Genomic DNA, 18,336 nt, shown 5'->3' with positions numbered 1-18,336 from the left:
TTATTTTTGAGACAGAGAGAGACAGAGCATGAACGGGGGAGGGTCAGAGAGAGAGAGGGAGACACAGAATCCGAAACAGGCTCCGGGCCCTGAGCTGTCAGCACAGAGCCCAACGCGGGGCTCGAACTCACGGACCACGAGATCACGACCTGAGCCGAAGTCGGATGCTTAACCGACTGAGCCACCCAGGCGCCCCATGGATCTTCCTCTTTGGAGGGATATTTCAGGAGGAAGGAAAGAGAAAGGGCAGCATTTTTCCATTCCCCTGGGTCAGCATTCAGTACACTCCAGTTTTCTGGAGCAAATGTTTTGTTCTGTGATTCCCTAATGGTCTGGTTAAAATAGAGGACAATCTCCTCCCCCCCCCCCCCAAAAAAAGGACCATTCAAAAAGTCTTCAGCTGGCTTTACAGACTTTTTAAAGGTTTCCGGGAGTCAGAGTTAACCACTGTGGTCTTTTAAACCGGTTTCCCCTTCATTTTGACATATGGCAAAGCAATTACTTCTAGATTAGTAATGTTTGTTGGTGACCGGAGGAGGTGGCTGCGAAGATATTTAGGACAGCCAGAGAAATACATACAAATTATTTTCTAATGCCTTCCATTCCCTTAAGCTATACATGTTTGAACAATGTAAATACTATTTTAAACAGGTCCATTTATTTAGATATCTAAAATTACATGCCTCATTTGAACAACTCGAGGATTCAAATATATAGGATGATTTATTCATTAATGTATTTTAAGCACCCTGAAGTAACAAAAATAAATTAAAACTTAACGGTAGGGAAAAAAAAAAGCATAGTGTACCATGCTGCCTGTAGAGAGGTGCCGAACCTGTTTTAAATGATAAGTGGAACACAATGAATGGAAGGTCAACCTAGGGCAGAAAAGATGTATCCTGACTGTTGTGCCAGTATGAAACCTGGAACCTTTTATCAAACCCAAATACCAGGAACCAAGGCTTTCTCTGATTAGATTTCCTTTTAATTATGTGGTGAATGTTGGGAGCCAGGTCCTTCATATTTGTCTGTGATACACGTTGTGGGTCATGCTGGATCGGATGTGTTCTTGGAGGTGTTCGTTAACTCCTCACCAAGATTGTGATCCAGTCTGCTTCTGTGTTCTCGCCTGGATGGGCCTTCTAATTATTCATTTTTATTAAATCCTGGTTTTCCACTTATTAGGATACTTATCCATCATGTTTGTGACTGATTTAATGTTTGTTTTCCATTCGCTCAATGGCCCATCGTTGTAAGAATTCCATCCAGACATGGATCAAAGATCATATCATTGGATTAAAAAAAAAAAGAGATAGTAGATAGCTAGAAATCTCATCTGTTGGGAAAGTAAGATAGTACTACTTTATATGCAGCAACTTTCTAATTAAACCAAATGATAAAACCAAAGCACATCCTCAGGGGCAAGTCATTGCTCTTGTGTAGATCTTTTTATTCTTTACCCAACATAATTTTTTATTGATTTTTAATTACATGGAAAAAAAAGGCACGAATACAGTTTCATCATGAAACACGTAAGTATTCACAAAGGCACTTTCTCTGTCATTTGCCTGAATCTTTTCTTTCCCTTCTATTTCATTGTCTCTTGGTATTTTGTCTTCCTTTTTACATTACATTGACCCATGATGGAGACATTCAATGACATTCTCACACACCAAGTTGCATATCCAGATATAAAAATATGAAAAGGAAAACATCATGATATAACAAGTGTTGGTGTGGCTGAGAGATTCTGGACTTGTTTTAGGTTTTGATTTTTCCGTTTGTTCTTGGTTTTAGAAATAGGTTGCATGTTCTTTCTTTACCTGTATTAGTTATACGTGGCCTGGAGATATGAATTGACTGGCTTCAAAATCTCTCTCTTTCCAACCTTAATATCACCACACAAATCAGTGGCTCCCTGGACGAGTAATGAATAATGAGAGAAACGTAAAACGATGCCAGTACACCTGGGCACCTTCCAGATTTAAGCCTTGAAAGTGATAGGAATAGTCATGAAAGGAAAACCTTATTTTCTTTCTTAGACCTCTAATTTACAGCAATCTCCATTTTTGTAACCTTTTTCATGACCTTGACTACCAAGTTTATTTTACTTTTATTTAGCACTAGAGTCCAGTAAAGTAAAAAACCATAGCTACTTAGCTACGTGAGATCTATGAACTACAGTTACCTAAATTCAGTCTAGTCTAATGTCTATTTATACAGATGTGACATACTAGTAGAATGACTCATTTATTCATCTAATCTTTGTTTATTGAGCACGGGCCATGTGCAGGCTGTAAGCTGTAAAACAAACAGACGTGGTCTTGCCCTGGGAGCTTACAGTCTAGCATGGGATTCTGACAGGTAAATGCTGGCTAACAAGGGAGTTTGGCGGGTGCTATGATGAGGGAAGTAAAAAGCCTCTGGGACAGGAAGAGTAGAAGGTAAATGGGATGTGGAACTTGAACGGGTGCCTTCCAGACAGAAAGAACGATGGGTGCATTCCCTGAACTGAAAGTACGCTCTGAAATATGGCAAGACTTGGAAGCACAGAGGGAGACGGCAGAAGAGAAGACCAGAAAAGTAGACAGGAGTCTGATCGTAAAGGCTCTGCAAGTAGGAGGTGTCATGACGACCGCTGCATTCCAGAAAGTGCGCCCGGCCGGAAACTTGGCAGAGGGTGGGGCAGGGAAGACTGGATACAGGGAGACCGGCTGGGGTACAGTAACGGCTGGTGATGGCATGAGTTAGGAAGTGATGTGTAGTTACGGGCAAGTGGACAGGACAGTGGCTTCCTGGGATTTGATACTCAGCGTGTGCTGGAATCATATGTGCTGATGATCTCTTTAAATGTCCAGCAGTTAATTGACGCATATTTGCGTTGAGCATTAGGACCAATTTAAATTTCCTACCGGATGCCTTAGGGAGACCTGGTCTTTTGTGGGTAGCCTTTGAAAGAGTTCACTTACCAACACATGGCATGCTATCACGTGCTTGAGTTTAGATGTGGTCACAGCCAAACCTCTGCCTCAGTATTTGCAGTAACAAGAAGTTTGTTATTTCCTGAGGCAATCTGGTCCAGAATTGAGATTCTAAAACTGTGTGCTTCTGAATCAAACTGAAAACATTTCTACTTCCTCATCCAACTGCTAGCTCGTCTTAGACATCTTTTCTTCCTATTACTTTTCCCTGGATATTTTACCATTCCATTGTTGGGTCTGACCTTGCGGATCCCTTCCCCTGCTAATCATCTCCTCTCCACAGACTTGGTTTGTTAGGATCCTTCACGACAGCTGGCCCATGAACGGGCCTTTCGAATGTCTAACCTCACTCGTAACCCTCAGGACCAGTGTCTAACTCCGTTCTTTTCGTGTGGCTCCCTTTGCAAACCATGAGTTAACTGTTCACCATGACTTAACTAGTGAATCCATTAGTAAATAATAAACTCATGGAATAGCATTGCCCTTAGGCAGGGGAGAAGAAGGCTACTGAAGGTGATGGCCCGAGCAAATTTCTTTGTCTAAAATTTGGCATCATTTCTTTGCTAAGTAAGTTTAGTGCCACCGTGCTTTCACTCTGCAGCATTTCCTTTTTCAGATGTTCGCATTTGGGGAGCATGCTTCGCAGCGAACATTTCTGCACGTGAAAACTGGATGACAGGATTCAAAAACCCACAGGTCATCTTAGGTCCTTCTTAATAGAAGTTTCCACGGCGGATACAGGCTGTCATCCGCATGCTCCACGTCAGTGAAGCCTTCTCTTTATTTACCTGCCTAGAAGCTTCAGATGACTTCTTTGCTGTGTCTTCCTTTTAGAAATTCTGAAAAAATTCCTGCCGCTCAATCCCTTTGTTGGAAAATGCAAATCCGGCATGGTGCGTAAAGGCTATGCTAAGGGTGTACAGCACGGGATGCCAAGTCCCTGATTTATCTTTCCTGACTGTCAAGGACACCGATAGACAGAGGGTCTCAGGGCCCTGCCGAGGTGTGTGAAGAGATGCCAGTGTATTCGCACAACAGAACAAATGTCGCGGTGTTTTGACAGTCTTAGAATATACTCTCTTTCCCAGGTATATAATTTAAATGTAATGTTAAGACCTTAAAATTTACCAGTCTAGTTAATTCTTGATTATAATGGAAGGGAAACAGTGGGATGAATTATAAAAACTTGGCTTTGGCTTTGTAATGGAGAGGCTTTTGAGGGTTGTGACTTTACCCACTTAGCATGATCGTAACAGGAATTGACAGGGAGTCATCCTGGCATTCCTACTTAGTCACTCACTTAATTGCTGTGCCTCAGTTTCATCGTCTGTAAAATGAAAACAATAATCCCCGCCTCGTGGTTTTTCTTGTGAGGAATAAATGAAATAACACGTTGAACGTCTAGCTATTTTCATCTCCTCTTTTAAAACCACAGGATAATAAAAGTCAGCCTGCGTTCCCAGAACTTAACACGAGACGTCAGAATGGGAGGAAATCGAGAGTCCTGGGCTAGCTGGGACCCTGTCATCTAGTTCTGGGACTGACACTGGCCTGCTCTGTGGCCTTAGACTGGCCATTTTTATTGTCCTCCGCAAAATAGAGTTCATCACACCTGTTATCCACTCCACAGGTCTCATTTACTCATTCATGTTATGGATACCTAGTGAATGCCTGCTATGAGCCAGGCGTGGGGAATACAGTCACACGTAAGATGGACAAGAAAAGGTCTGTCCTCATGAGTCCTACATCCCGCTGGGGAGGACAGGGAAAAGCCAGACATGGGGATAAAAGAAGGCAGTTTTGGTGACAGAGAGTAAGTGGGAGCTGGGGACCAGATGGGGGCACTGTTGCAGTCAGTGATCAGAGAACTGAGCTGAGAACTCCATTCACGGGTTCCCGTGCGAGGCTCATCCCTGGTATCGAGTACTGGCAGCACGGAGGCGATGGGGTCCTGAACAGGGACCTGGGTGTGATACAATCGGTGGCAGACAATGAGGGTAATGGGCGCGTACAGAAGAGGTGCGTAATCAGCGAGAGGGGGTGGGCTTTTGGGCTTGGGGAGGACATGTAACTTGAGTCCCGGAAGACAAGTGGGCTAGCCAGGTGGAGGAATGAGGAGGGGCGTGGGAAAGTGCCCACAGAGCAGAGAGGACACGAAAACACTTGGGTGGAAATATATGAGCAGTAGACATCGTTCTATTGCCGAAAGTAGTGTGTGTCAGCAGAGGGGCTGGTTCCAAGGTGGTAAACAACAAGTAAACATCGGGTGTTGATGATCTCAAATTTCTACAATCCCTGTAGAGTCAGAGCAGCTGAATGTAGCCTAGAGCTTCGAAACCGCAGCGTTTTCACAACCATGTTGTTCCCCAATTCACGATCCACAGATCAATTTCAACTTTTGAAAACATACTTTTACCAAAACCTTTTCCATTTCAAATCTCAAGCTGCTAGAAGTAGACTGGTTATCTCCTCTGTTTTCAGGGCCTGTCACACCACAAGACCGCCTTACTTTGGAGAGGGGGATCGAGTCGATTATCATTTTATCTCTCAAGAAGTTTTTGATGAAATGGTAAACATGGTAAGAATGTTCCCCTTTGTACTGCACAAGAATTGCATGTTCTCTGCTAGAAATATGAGGAACTAGCGATAAAATCGAGAAACGCTTTGTGTCTGTTGAGAGAGGTGTTCTCCTAGGATTGTTTTTTTTTTCTTAAACCACTTCCACATCCTTGTGCACGTGCTGCTTTATTTTTTGATCTTGGAGGGAATATTGTAACTTTTCAATAAAGCTACATGAGTAGACATTTTAAGGAAATACAAGAGCACTTCGAAAAGTTCTCGCGATCTGTGTTTATCAGGTGCTGCTGTTATTGATGAGGCTTCACTCAAGATGGGCAGTTCTCACAGACCCGATCTGACGTGCGAAACTTGTGAACTGAGCCTCCTTCGGCGTTGGAGTGCTCTGTCCAGAGACCGCTCCCGTTTGCTAAAACTGGGGCTTTCTCGTGGTCGTCACCCTAAGCACCATTTCATCACGGTGTGTCCCATTCAGTTGGTAGGACACACATACAGCCCTGACCTTCCACGTTATACTGTGTGCACATGATTGTGGTCCGTGTAAGCACGGGATCTGCCGTTTCCACGAGTTTAGTTTTGAATGGCCAACTTTACACATAGTGTGTGTTTTTTTCTTGTGTTCACAGAGAAACCCAAGTGATTAAGTCCTACAAATCCCTAGGCCGTTTCCCCTCTAACCTTGTCAAAAGAACATCCTAGAGATTCTTTATAATCTTCTCTCCTTGGGCTGTATTTTGGTAATTCAGTTTAATGTATCAAGAGTACTTTGGGATTTTATATTTCTAAAAGCCTTAATAGAGATAGGAAACATTATTAGTAAGTAGCGTTAGTAAGAAGCATCCTTTTAGGGCTCTTTGGGTTGAAAGGCAGCTAGTTCATGAAATTCATGTTGGTTTCTCTTGTTAGAGTCTGAGACATTTTTTCTTGGCTCAGTTCACCTGTTCTCAGTACCCCGTCTGCTTCCCTGATGTTATTACCTTATTTATAACCTTATATATATAAATAAATAACTTATTTATATACCTTATTCCCTTATGTTATTCCCTGATGTTATTACCTTATCCTATCAGTAATAAGGAAGTCTGGTTCAATCCCTAGTCTAAGAAATCGCTGTACTTGTACACCATATTTGCTCGTACAGTTTGACTCCCTCTGCAAAATCCTCGTGTGTTTGAGAAGTACTTGTTTTTACTGCTTCTGCTAAAATCTATTACTTCAATATAATGTCATTTTCTTCAACTTGAATTTTGTTTCTGAGCTCCTTTTTTTTTTTAATGTTTATTCATTTTTGAGAGACAGAGACAGAGCGTGAGTTGGGGGGGGGGGGGCGGTGCTCAGAGAGAGAGGGAGGCACAGAATCCAAAGCAGGCTCCAGGTTCCAAGCTGCCAGCACAGAGCCTGACGCGGGGCTCAAACTCACGGACCGCGAGATCAGGACCTGGGCCGAAGTTGGATGCTTAACCGCCTGAGCCCCCCAGGCGCCCCTGAGTTCCTTTTCTTGAAAGTGAGCTTAAGACTGTTTCATGAAGAGGCAAACATATAGGTTATAAACTCGTGACACATTGTCAGCGTCGCCAGTCACACCCACACACGCAGCCTTCTGTACGCAGAACCCTCCCCCACGGCCACGCACGCAGCCTGTCCCAGCGTGGCTTGCCCCAGCCTTGGACATCTGCTGTGGACAGTCACAGCCATGCACTCTGACCTACAGAGCTGCACACCCTCTCACATACTTACTGCTGCATATCCCCCAGCACCGACACGAGGGTCATCGTGTCGCATGCCTACGGACACGCGAATCTTTTTTAAACACATGAATGCAGTCACTTCCCTGCAGATATACTCCCTGACTTGTGGAAATAGGATTATTGGAGGAGGCTTCTGCAATAGGACTGTTGCTGTTTATGAAGATGTCTGCAAGCAGAAAGAAATGGAAGATCACCATCCAGAAGCTGGAGGACCACTTCATCTCAGTTCTTTACAAACAAGTTCGACAGGGCCTGTTTTGTATATAAAAGTACAGTGCCGGCTTCCTTCCGACTCTGCATTTTTCCAGAAAATACATTTGGGATTCACAGAGGGAGGCCCTTGTACACACAAGTAAACAAATTCATAGTATATATCTGAAGAGTGATTCAAGAGCACATTTTGAAAACAGGGTGAGTCACAGTAAACAAGACAAAGTATATACCTGATGGGACATTCAGGTATCTATCCTATCTATATAGATGACAATATATATATTAAAAGATGACGTAGTATTTGCTTCAAAGAACAAAGAAGGTATGACATTGAGGGAGTAAAATATCAAGGATATTCACTGTTGAGTTGTAAACTTTTAGACTGCATGATATAAACTTCTTTGGATTATGGGGTGTGTGGATTTTCCTCATCACCCATAGCAGACTCATTCACTAGAGACCCACCTACCCCAGGAGATACTCTGTGTCTCACGGGCTTCCAACAGATAGCCTGTCTCCCATCCCCCCCCAATCTCCAGAACCTCTGGGCCCAGGAAGCACAGGTAGTATAAAGGACTCCTCACTGCTACTGTTCTTTTTTTTTTTTCTTTGTAACTTTTTTTATTTTTGAAGGAGAGAGAGACAGAGCAGGAGTGTGGGAGGGGCAGAGAGAGAGGGAGACACAGAATCCGAAGCAAGCTCCAGGCTCCGAGCTGTCAGCACAGAGCCCGACGCTGGGCTTGAACTTGTGGACCGTGAGATCGTGACCTGAGCTGAAGTCGGACGCTTAACGAACGGAGCCACCCAGGCGCCCCTCGCTGCTACTGCCTTTCGATGGGATTCGATTGACGGGATTCAGCCTTGCAGATTTTCATTCCATCATTTATATGAAAATCCTGTGCACGAGGAGTCACAGTTGCCAAGATCATTCATGTTTTTATTTTTTTGGTCATGAGCTTTCCAGTTTAGATTAGACCTAGTAGTTTAATAAATCTAATATTGTCAAAGGAAAAAAGACAATTTTGAGAGCCATGTTTTTTTTTGTTTTTTTTTTTTTACCTGGACTGTTCTGCAAAGGAGTACAGCTTTGGGAAGAACTGGGCTTCCAGAATACAGATAGAGGGCAGCCTTTAAACCTCAAATGACTAGAGGGCACACAGCAATTCTGTTGAATAACATTTGGGGCAGTTTCAATACAAAGCTATGTTTTATATGGAAAAGCAGAAAGGGTCTGTTTTTCATGGCTTATCTCAGGATGCAAAGGTTTTCGGATGTCCCTGTAATTCATGGCCTTCAGGCTTATCTGGGAATGCAAGGCTTTGGAGAATGGGAGCTTTCTCTGGGGTACCTGGTATGTTGGCGTAGCCAACATGGCCGAGGCAAAAGGCAGGCTATCAGTTTTGCTTTCTCAGCAACGGCAGCTTATGGTGCACAGTTGGCAAGGAAGCAGGTAAGTAAGCAAAATGGTCTGTTCTACCGTAAGCTTTGGTGAGACCTTTACTCTCCGTGGATGTTTTGTCAGCAGATGACCGTATTTCCAGAAACTTAATTTTTTTTTTTTTTTTTTTTTTTTGCCAGCTGAGAATTCTGTTTAAATTCTCTACCACACTTGGGTGTTAAGTTTCATAAACCCATCGTCAGCCTTCTATAATTGCTAATATTCATAGGTTTTACGGAAGCATATAAAAGTAAGACATCAAATAACTTTATATTAAAGTTGAGTATGGCAGCTGTTACATGAAAATCTTTGTACCTCTCAAATTTCAGGGGAAGTTCATTCTAACATTTAATTATGGGAATCACAACTATGGATTAAGTAGGGACACCATAGAAGCCATTGCAAGAGACGGTTTAGCAAGCTGTGTTCACATGGAAATAGAAGTAAGTGTTTTTTTCACTCTGTATTTTTAACGTGTGTGTGTGAGTTTGTATGTATATATTTGGGGTTGAGGAAGGGGCTACGGTGTGCAGGTAGCACACTGCCAGGCGCAGGGGGGGAAGCTTATGGTTCGTATGGGGGAGGCCAGACATGAACAATTCGATGACAGGAGTTATAGTACGAGACATAACACACATACACTATGAATAGATGTGCCCCTCAGGATTCATTTCCTAAGTTATTTCCTCACTAAAGTATCCCTTTTATTTTAGGGTGCAGTCTCTCTTTATCTCAAGTGCTATTAGGGAAAGTTCCTTCTCGCAGGCTACGGACCTGCCCGGGGGCTCTGTGCAGCTGGCCGTGCTCTCTGATCCTCTGTGGGAGATGTGTGGCTGATGCTGGCAGTGACTGCAGTTGCTCGCCGGTTACGATCTTTCCAGGCTGTGAGCAGTGTAGACTTGCAGATTTCAGGATTCTGCCCCCGTACCCTGTCTTCCCCAGTGATCTCCTGCAATTGGAATATACAGAAATTTCTTTCCAATCCATATCCAGGGTAAAACCGTGACTACCTCACTTATTTGTTTTAGAAATAGATAACTTTTGGGGCGCCTGGGTGGCCCAGTCGGTTGAGCGTCCGACTTCGGCTCAGGTCAAGATCTCGCGGTTCGTGAGTTTGAGCCCCGTGTCGAGCTCTGTGCTGACAGCTCGGAGCCTGGAGCCTGCTTTGGATTCTGTGTCTCTCCCTCTCTGTACCCCTCCCCTGCTCATGCTCTGTTATCTCTCTATCAATAATAAATAAATGTTAAAAAAAATTAAAAAAATAAAATATATACCTTTAAAATAGGGAGACAAAACATGAGATTCTTTCTTTCTTTCTTTCTTTCTTTCTTTCTTTCTTTCTTTCTTTCTTTCCTTCTTTCTTTCTTTCTTTCCTTCTTTCTTTCTTTCTTTCTTTCTTTCTTTCTTTCTTTCTTTCTTTCTTTCTTTCTTTCTTTCTTTCACGTTTATTTATTTTTGAGACAGAGAGAGACAGAGCATGAACGGGGGAGGGACAGAGAGAGAGGGAGACATAGAATCCAAAGCAGGCTCCAGGCTCTGAGCTGTCAGCACAGAGCCCGATGCGGGGCTCAAACTCACAGACCGTGAGATCATGACCTGAGCCAAAGTCGGACGCTTAACCAACTGGGCCACCCAGGCACCCCAACACATAAGAGATTCTTAAATATAGAGAACAAACAGAGGGTTGCTAGAGGGGTTGTGAGAGGGGGGATGGGCTAAATGGGTAAAGGGCATGGAGGAATCTACTCCTGAAATCAGTGTTGCACTATATGCTAACAAACTTGGATGTAAATTAAAAAACAAATAAATTAGTTAATATAAAAAAATATGTATATATAGCTTTATTAAACATGTGAAATCTTTAAAGGCCATTGCTGGTCTATTTAAGGTACGCTCACTGAGCGGTCTAACAGTTTTGTAGTCGGAAAAAAAAAGTTACAAAAATGATACCCTTAGGTCAAGCTTAGAGAAAACAAAATCTGGGCGGGTCTGACAGCCCTTTCCTATGGCTGCTGAGCCTTCTCTAGAACTGGTTTCCTTTGTGACTTGGCCGAGCGGGGGACTGTGATTCCTTCTTGGCTCCTGGTGTTGGTGTGTAGCCTCGCTTCAGTGAGACTGGTCATGTTTCTTCCAGCCCTTTAATTTTTCTAGCTTCAAAATCCTGCAGTCCTGACCTCTCCGCAGTTGACTGCTTCTGCATCCCTAAGGAGGTTTTCTTTCTTTCAATGCTAATAAGCAAAAAAAAAGACCTCTTTTCCCAAAAATATCTTCCTTGGGCAAGACAGAAACTCCCTGGCGCCTCTTGCTGACCTTTACCTTCTTCTCTGGGCACTGGCTTCTGTTTTGTCCTCTTCCTCCCTGCGAGCTTTCCCCGACTCATTTCCAAGAGGTCGACTCTATATAAACCAGGTCTCATTTCCCTGATGCTCCTGAGGGAAAGCATTTTTCCAAACTGCTCTTGTCACTGACGCTTACAGAAACTGTTTTTTAAAGAGCCTGTATTGCTTCCCCCACTGAATGTTTAAAACCAAGATTTTGAACGTTGAGTTAAACTACTGAAGATGGGATCGAGAGGGGAGGAAGTGCAGAGTTCATTTGGAACGGCTCTTGTGTTGCACCTGTGAGGAAACTGGTGCTCAGGGAGTTTGCAGGATTTGCTCGCAGTCTGCTGGAGCTGGGGAGCCACAGTCACCATCCAGCCCTGCTTCTCCCTGGGACCTGCTGGCTGCACGGTGGCTTGAGCTTGGCTGTCCCCTGCTCTGGGTAGAAGCTGTGAGATGTGATAGGAACCAGCCAACCAGGTTGCTGGTTTAGGAATAAGAAGGGTCCCAAGGCGAAGGCACAGGTAACAGAGTAGCGTTTTTTGTTTTTTTTTTTCTCGGTAAGATCTTTCTCTCCTGGCGCTGAAAGGCTGCTCTTGGAAATGTAGACTTGAAGTACATTTCAGTGGGGCTCCTGGCTGGCCCAGGCTCTAGAGCGTGTGACTCTCGATCTTAAGAGTTGTAAGTTCAAGCCCCACATTAGGAATGGAGATCACTTCAAAATGAAATCTTGAAAAAAATAAGGATGCGACAGTGCTGTGAATGTACCTGTTTGTATCTAGCCATTTTCTTTTTGAACCATCATGTATATTAGGGTGATTAGTTAAAGGATAATCGGGTAGAATGAGCTGTTTTATTTCCAATAACAATACATCATCCCCTGATGAACAAAGGGGAATAATCCAACTTTGAGACATTTACAGGAAAATAATAGCTAATAATACAAATAAGTCCTTCAATGTAAGACTACTTATTATGCCAACGTTGTCAGATGTCTCCAAAATGATACCTAAATTGTATATCTATTTCTAATTTATTACCTTTTCTTTAAACAAACAGGGTGTCAGAAGTTTGAAATATTCCTATTTTGAGCCTCGATATATCCTGGTGGTGCCCATGAACAAGGAAAAGTATGAAGGATACTTGCGGAGAAAAGGATTATTCAGTCGTTTAGAGATTGAATTTGCTGTCTCCAGAGTGGACCTTTATGTTAAAATCAATCAGCAGTTTCCTGGATATTTCGACGCAGTGATCAATGCAGGTCAGTGACTTTCAGCAAGGTTTTATTTTTGAAATGTAAGGTCACTGGGGGGGGGGATCTGCTCCAGAGTATAATCTCACTGCTGGTTGACTGCCATTCCTTGTGGCCGTGGGGCTGGGGGCACTGCTGCTTTCGTTGGCTCTCTGCCAGGGGTTGCCCTCCACCCTCGAGGCTGCTCCTATGTCCTACTCACGGGGCCCCTCTGTCGTCAAGCCAGTGATGGCACATCAAACTCTCCTCATGCTTCTAGCCTCTGCCTTCCTCTTCTACTACCAGGAAACTGGCTTCGTTTATGAGGCTCATGTGATTAAGAGTAGGCCCGGGGCGCCTGAGTGGCTCAGTCGGTTAAGCGGCCCACTTCAGTTCAGGTCATGATCTCGCGGTCCGTGAGTTCGAGCCCCTCATCGGGCTCTGTGCTGACAGCTCAGAGCCTGGAGCCTGCTTCGGATTCTGTGTCCCTTTCTCTCTCCGCCACACCCCTGCTTGTGCTCTGTCTTTCAAAAATGAATAAACATTTAAAAAAAAAAAAAAAAGAGTGGGTCCACCTGGGTAGTCTTCCTTCTGACTAGTCCAAACTCAGCTGATAAGTAACCTTCATCCCATTTGCAAAAATCTGTTTTGCCGTTTAACACGACATGACCACGGGAGTAATATCTCTTCATGTTCACAGGTTCTGCCCTTGCTCACAGGAGGCAGTTATATGAAGGGGACGTGTCATTAGGGGCTTAGAATCCTGCCTATGACAATAGTCATAAAGTTAGAGGGAGCTTGAAAAATCATTACCACCAACAGTGGCAAATTGACTGTGTTTAGATATGATTCTGTTGCTTTAAAAGTACCTTCTCTCATTTTCTGTAGATGATCTGGATGCTGCCTACCAAAAGCTGAGTCGTCTCATCAGAGAGTACCTTGGGTTGTCCGAGGAAACGTCCAAGGATTTGGCTCCAACCGCAGGTACTACCCTGTCCCTTTTGTGCCAGAACTTTTTGTTTTCGTGGAAAGGAGAACAAATCTGTGAGTTGCTCTGTGGGTGCTCATCGCCCAGGCTAAAGCTGGTTCTAACTCTTGAATCCCTACACTTCCTGCGGTGTGATTGTCCCCACAAACGAGCTGTGTGGATCAGCCCTCCAGGTCTGTCCCTCTACTTGTCTCAGTGGCCATAGTGGAACTCAGGGGACTGTCCTTCAGGGACATGCTGGCCAGTGACTTAGAGGTTCATGGTACATAAGGATCAGCCTCCGGGTTCAGAACTCAGCCTTCTAGAAGTTTGGCTCCCTTAGGGAGCTGAGGCGGTGTTCTGCTCGGCAGGTTCGTATTGAGCGTTGTGGCAATCTGGTCGATTTCTTTCCCCTTTTCTTTGCGTTGCCACGGTCCTCAAAATGTCGTACCAGAGAGTGTGGTGGACATGTGTGGTCAGAGGAGGTGAGGCTGGTCGCCCACTCCCTCGGGCAAGCTGGTTCACTGTTCTGAGCTCCGGCGGACTGTCTTGCTAGACGGAGTGAATGCTCCCCACCTGCCTCACGGAGCACGTGCAGCGAACGACATAGGCTGTAGAGGCGTACGATTCCTTGGAATCCAGTAATTCTAAAGCCCTAACTTAGAATTTTGATGCATGAGTATTTTGAGGTGCATTTGGAAGGTTCTCCCTAATCCACCTCACCCGCACCAAGGTGGCTACTAGGAAAAGATGATAGAAAAGTAAGTCTTGGCAACGGTGTGGAGAAACTGGGAATGGAAAATGGTACAGCTCCTATGGAAAACAATGTCATGGTTCCTCAACACATTGAAAATAGAATTACCGTATGACGTAGCTGTTCCACTTCTGGGTCTATACTCGGTGTGGTTTATACATACAATGGAATACTATTCAGCCCTCAAAAAGAAGGACATTCTGCCATCTGGTACAACAGAGATGAAGCTTGAGAACAGTCTGATAAGTGAAATAACCCAGTCACAGAAAACCACAAATATTATCTGATGCCACTTTTATGAGGGACCTAGACTAGTCAAATCCATCAGGACAGAAAATGGAATGGTTGCCAGGGGCCAGGAGAGGGAGGAGAACAGAGTGTCCTTGCTGAACGGCTACACAGTTTCAAAATTACAAGATGAAGAGAATTCTGGGGATTGGTTGCACAACGCTGTGAATATACTTAACACTGCTGAACTGTACAGGTAAAAATAGTTGAGATGGCAAACTTTATGTCTGTGTGTTTGTACCACCATAGCGATGATAATAAAAAAAGTTCCCCCAGTGGACTGAGGTGCATTCACAGAGCAAATACTGTAAAATGTTAATGTGAGACCCTTGCTTGCTGTGCAGATACTCCGCAACTTCGTGTGTTCACTTGCTGTAGCCTTTGTGACTCCTTGCCCAGTTAGGATTTTGCTGGCCACGTTGTATCCTGGCCAGGTTGAGGCAGGCCAGGCCATGATTTTGCCAGAGTTCAAACTAATTGTGCTGTTTTGCAATCTTACACACTCATTTCAGGTCAGGTACCCCTGGAATTCTGGAATGAGGTCAGTGTGAAACTGGTAACAACAGCAGGTAACAAACAGAGCGAGGCTGTCCCTCCGCGTGTCTCATAGGAGACAGGTGACCAGGGGACAACTTACTGCCTGGAGAAAACCTGAGTGAAGTGTGCCCTGTGTGCAGACAGGCATTAGTGGGGGAGCGGAGGGCTGTGCCCAGGCTAGAAGAGGGGACATTCGGTTAGGAGCACGTCGGCGTGCTCACCAGGCACTGCTCCCATCTCCGCATCGGGCATCGGGCACCGGTCCTTTAGAAAGCTGTGCCCGGCAAGGTGCACGTTACATTTCGTGAGGCTCTGGTAGCCGGATGGAAGTTTCTCCTGGGGAAATCATACTCTCAGCTTTAAATCTTTGCTAACCCAGCAACCTTCTGATCTTTAATTTGGTCCCCCGGGTGGACCTGTCCCTGTCGGGGGGCTGTCTCCTATGTTAGAACCCCCCACCCCCATCTCCTGGAGCCAGACCCATCTCCCATTGTAAATTAATAAGTTGGTGTTCTGGCTTTGAAATCAGCCCCTCGGGGATTTAGATAAGCGCGAGTCATTCCCCGGCCCGACCAGTTCTTTTTTTTTTTTTTTTTTTTTTTCTTTTTTTCAATATATGAAATTTATTGTCAAATTGGTTTCCATACAACACACAGTGCTCATCCCAAAAGGTGCCCTCCTCAATACCCATCCCCCACCCTCCCTTCCCTCCCACCTCCCATCAACCCTCAGTTTGTTCTCAGTTTTTAACAGTCTCTTATGCTTTGGCTCTCTCCCACTCTAACCTCTTTTTTTTTTTTTTTTCCCCTTCCCCTCCCCCATGGTCTTCTGTTAAGTTTCTCAGGATCCACATAAGAGTGAAACCATATGGTATCTGTCTTTCTCTGTATGGCTTATTTCACTTAGCATCACACTTTCCAGTTCCATCCACGTTGCTACAAAGGGCCGTATTTCGTTCTTTCTCATTGCCATGTAGTACTCCATTGTGTATATAAACCACAATTTCTTTATCCATTCATCAGTTGATGAACATTTAGGCTCTTTCCATAATTTGGCTATTGTTGAGAGTGCTGCTATAAACATTGGGGTACAAGTGCCCCTATGCATCAGTACTCCTGTATCCCTTGGGTAAATTCCTAGCAGTGCTATTGCTGGGTCATAGGGTAGGTCTATTTTTAATTTTCTGAGGAACCTCCACACTGTTTTCCAGAGCGGCTGCACCAGTTTGCATTCCCACCAATAGTGCAAGAGGGTTCCCGTTTCTCCACATCCTCTCCAGCATCAATAGCCTCCTGATTTGTTCATTTTGGCCCCTCTGACTGGCGTGAGGTGATATCTGAGTGTGGTTTTGATTTGTATTTCCCTGATGAGGAGCGACGTTGAGCATCTTTTCATGTGCCTGTTGGCCATCCGGATATCTTCCTTAGAGAAGTGTCTATTCATGTTTTCTGCCCATTTCTTCACTGGGTTATTTGTTTTTCAGGTGTGGAGTTTGGTGAGCTCTTTATAGATTTTGGATACTAGCCCTTTGTCTGATATGTCATTTGCAAATATCTTTTCCCATTCCGTTGGTTGCCTTTTAGTTTTGTTGGTTGTTTCCTTTGCTGTGCAGAAGTTTTTTATCTTCATAAGGTCCCAGTAATTCATTTTTGCTTTTAATTCCCTTGCCTTTGGGGATGTGCCGAGTAAGAGATTGCTACGGCTGAGGTCAGAGAGGTCTTTTCCTGCTTTCTCCTCTAGGGTTTTGATGGTTTCCTGTCTCACATTCAGGTCCTTTATCCATTTTGAGTTTATTTTTGTGAATGGTGTGAGAAAGTGGTCTAGTTTCATCCTTCTGCATGTTGCTGTCCAGTTCTCCCAGCACCATTTGTTAAAGAGACTGTCTTTTTTCCATTGGATGTTCTTTCCTGCTTTGTCAAAGATGAGTTGGCCATACGTTTGTGGGTCTAGTTCTGGGGTTTCTATTCTATTCCATTGGTCTATGTGTCTGTTTTTGTGCCAATACCATGCTGTCTTGATGATGACAGCTTTGTAGTAGAGGCTAAAGTCTGGGATTGTGATGCCTCCTGCTTTGGTCTTCTTCAAAATTACTTTGGCTATTCGGGGCCTTTTGTGGTTCCATATGAATTTTAGGATTGCTTGTTCTAGTTTCGAGAAGAATGCTGGTGCAATTTTGATTGGGATTGCATTGAATGTGTAGATAGCTTTGGGTAGTATTGACATTTTGACAATATTTATTCTTCCAATCCATGAGCAGGGAATGTCTTTCCATTTCTTTATATCTTCTTCAATTACCTTCTTAAGCTTTCTATAGTTTTCAGCATACAGATCTTTTACATCTTTGGTTAGATTTATCCCTAGGTATTTTATGCTTCTTGGTGCAATTGTGAATGGGATCAGTTTCTTTATTTGTCTTTCTGTTGCTTCATTGTTAGTGTATAAGAATGCAACTGATTTCTGTACGTTGATTTTGTATCCTGCGGCCCGACCAGTTCTGAGTACCTGAGGGAGGGTGTTTGCCAGTCAGTCGCACGGAGGGCGCCTCTGAGCTGTGGCTCTTGATCGGGACTCTGCCTCTACAGCCAGTGGGGCTCCAGCGCTCCCATCTCTGCACCCACCAGGACGCCGGTTCTTGGGGACAGGTGCCGTTTGCGGATCAGTGGACCGGATCATGTGTGCATGGGAAAACAGACTCCCATTGTAGAGGGTATAATGAAACTTCATTTATTTGGACCAATTAGGTTAGGCCTGTCCGATTTCATGAGAAGTATGAATTACAGAGCTTGTTAAAACATTATCCCTCTCCGATACATTTAATAACGGAAACTGGGTCTCTCAGTTATCAACTAATAGAGTCTCAGCTTTAAAGAGTAGATGGGAGAGGAGCGCCTGGGTGGCTCAGTCAGTTGAGCGTCCGACTTTGGCTCAGGTCATGATCTCTCAGTTCGTGGGTTCGAGCCCCGTGTTGGGCTCTGTGCTGACAGCTCAGAGCCTGGAGCCTGCTTCTGATTCTGGGTCTTCCTCTCTCTCTGTTCCTCCCCTGCTCGCTCTCTCTCTGTCTCTCTCTCTCTCAAAAATAAATAAAGATTAAAAAAAATGTTTTTAAATGAAGAGTAGATGGGAGGGTTTATAATTAATGTATCAATTCACTGGCCTCAATAGACCCCCATTTTCCTGGCAGGTTTAGTGTTTTGGAAAATAATGTGTCAAGAAGCCAGACACCTCATTTTATTTAAACAGTTAATCTGTGGAGGAAGTTACCTTTTTCACTTTATGGTTTA

The 18,336-nt window shown here is 44.2% G+C and overlaps 1 protein-coding gene across 4 annotated transcripts in view; it reads left to right on the top strand.

Moving 5' to 3' along the window:
* LRGUK (leucine rich repeats and guanylate kinase domain containing) overlaps positions 1-18,336 on the top strand; it is a 109,292-nt gene that overhangs the window by 48,427 nt on the left and 42,529 nt on the right. For all 4 annotated transcript variants that reach the window (XM_058724242.1, XM_058724243.1, XM_058724240.1 and 1 more), the window contains 4 exons: positions 5,463-5,559; positions 9,287-9,400; positions 12,338-12,539; positions 13,398-13,493. In XM_058724242.1, coding sequence (XP_058580225.1) covers positions 5,463-5,559; positions 9,287-9,400; positions 12,338-12,539; positions 13,398-13,493 — 509 coding nt within the window. The remainder of the gene's footprint in view (positions 1-5,462; positions 5,560-9,286; positions 9,401-12,337; positions 12,540-13,397; positions 13,494-18,336) is intronic.

This window comes from Neofelis nebulosa, chromosome 4, assembly GCF_028018385.1.
Source record: "Neofelis nebulosa isolate mNeoNeb1 chromosome 4, mNeoNeb1.pri, whole genome shotgun sequence".
Classification (NCBI taxonomy): domain Eukaryota; kingdom Metazoa; phylum Chordata; class Mammalia; order Carnivora; family Felidae; genus Neofelis; species Neofelis nebulosa.
Note: the sequence above shows the minus strand (reverse complement) of the source record. Positions and strands in the feature narration are given on the sequence as shown.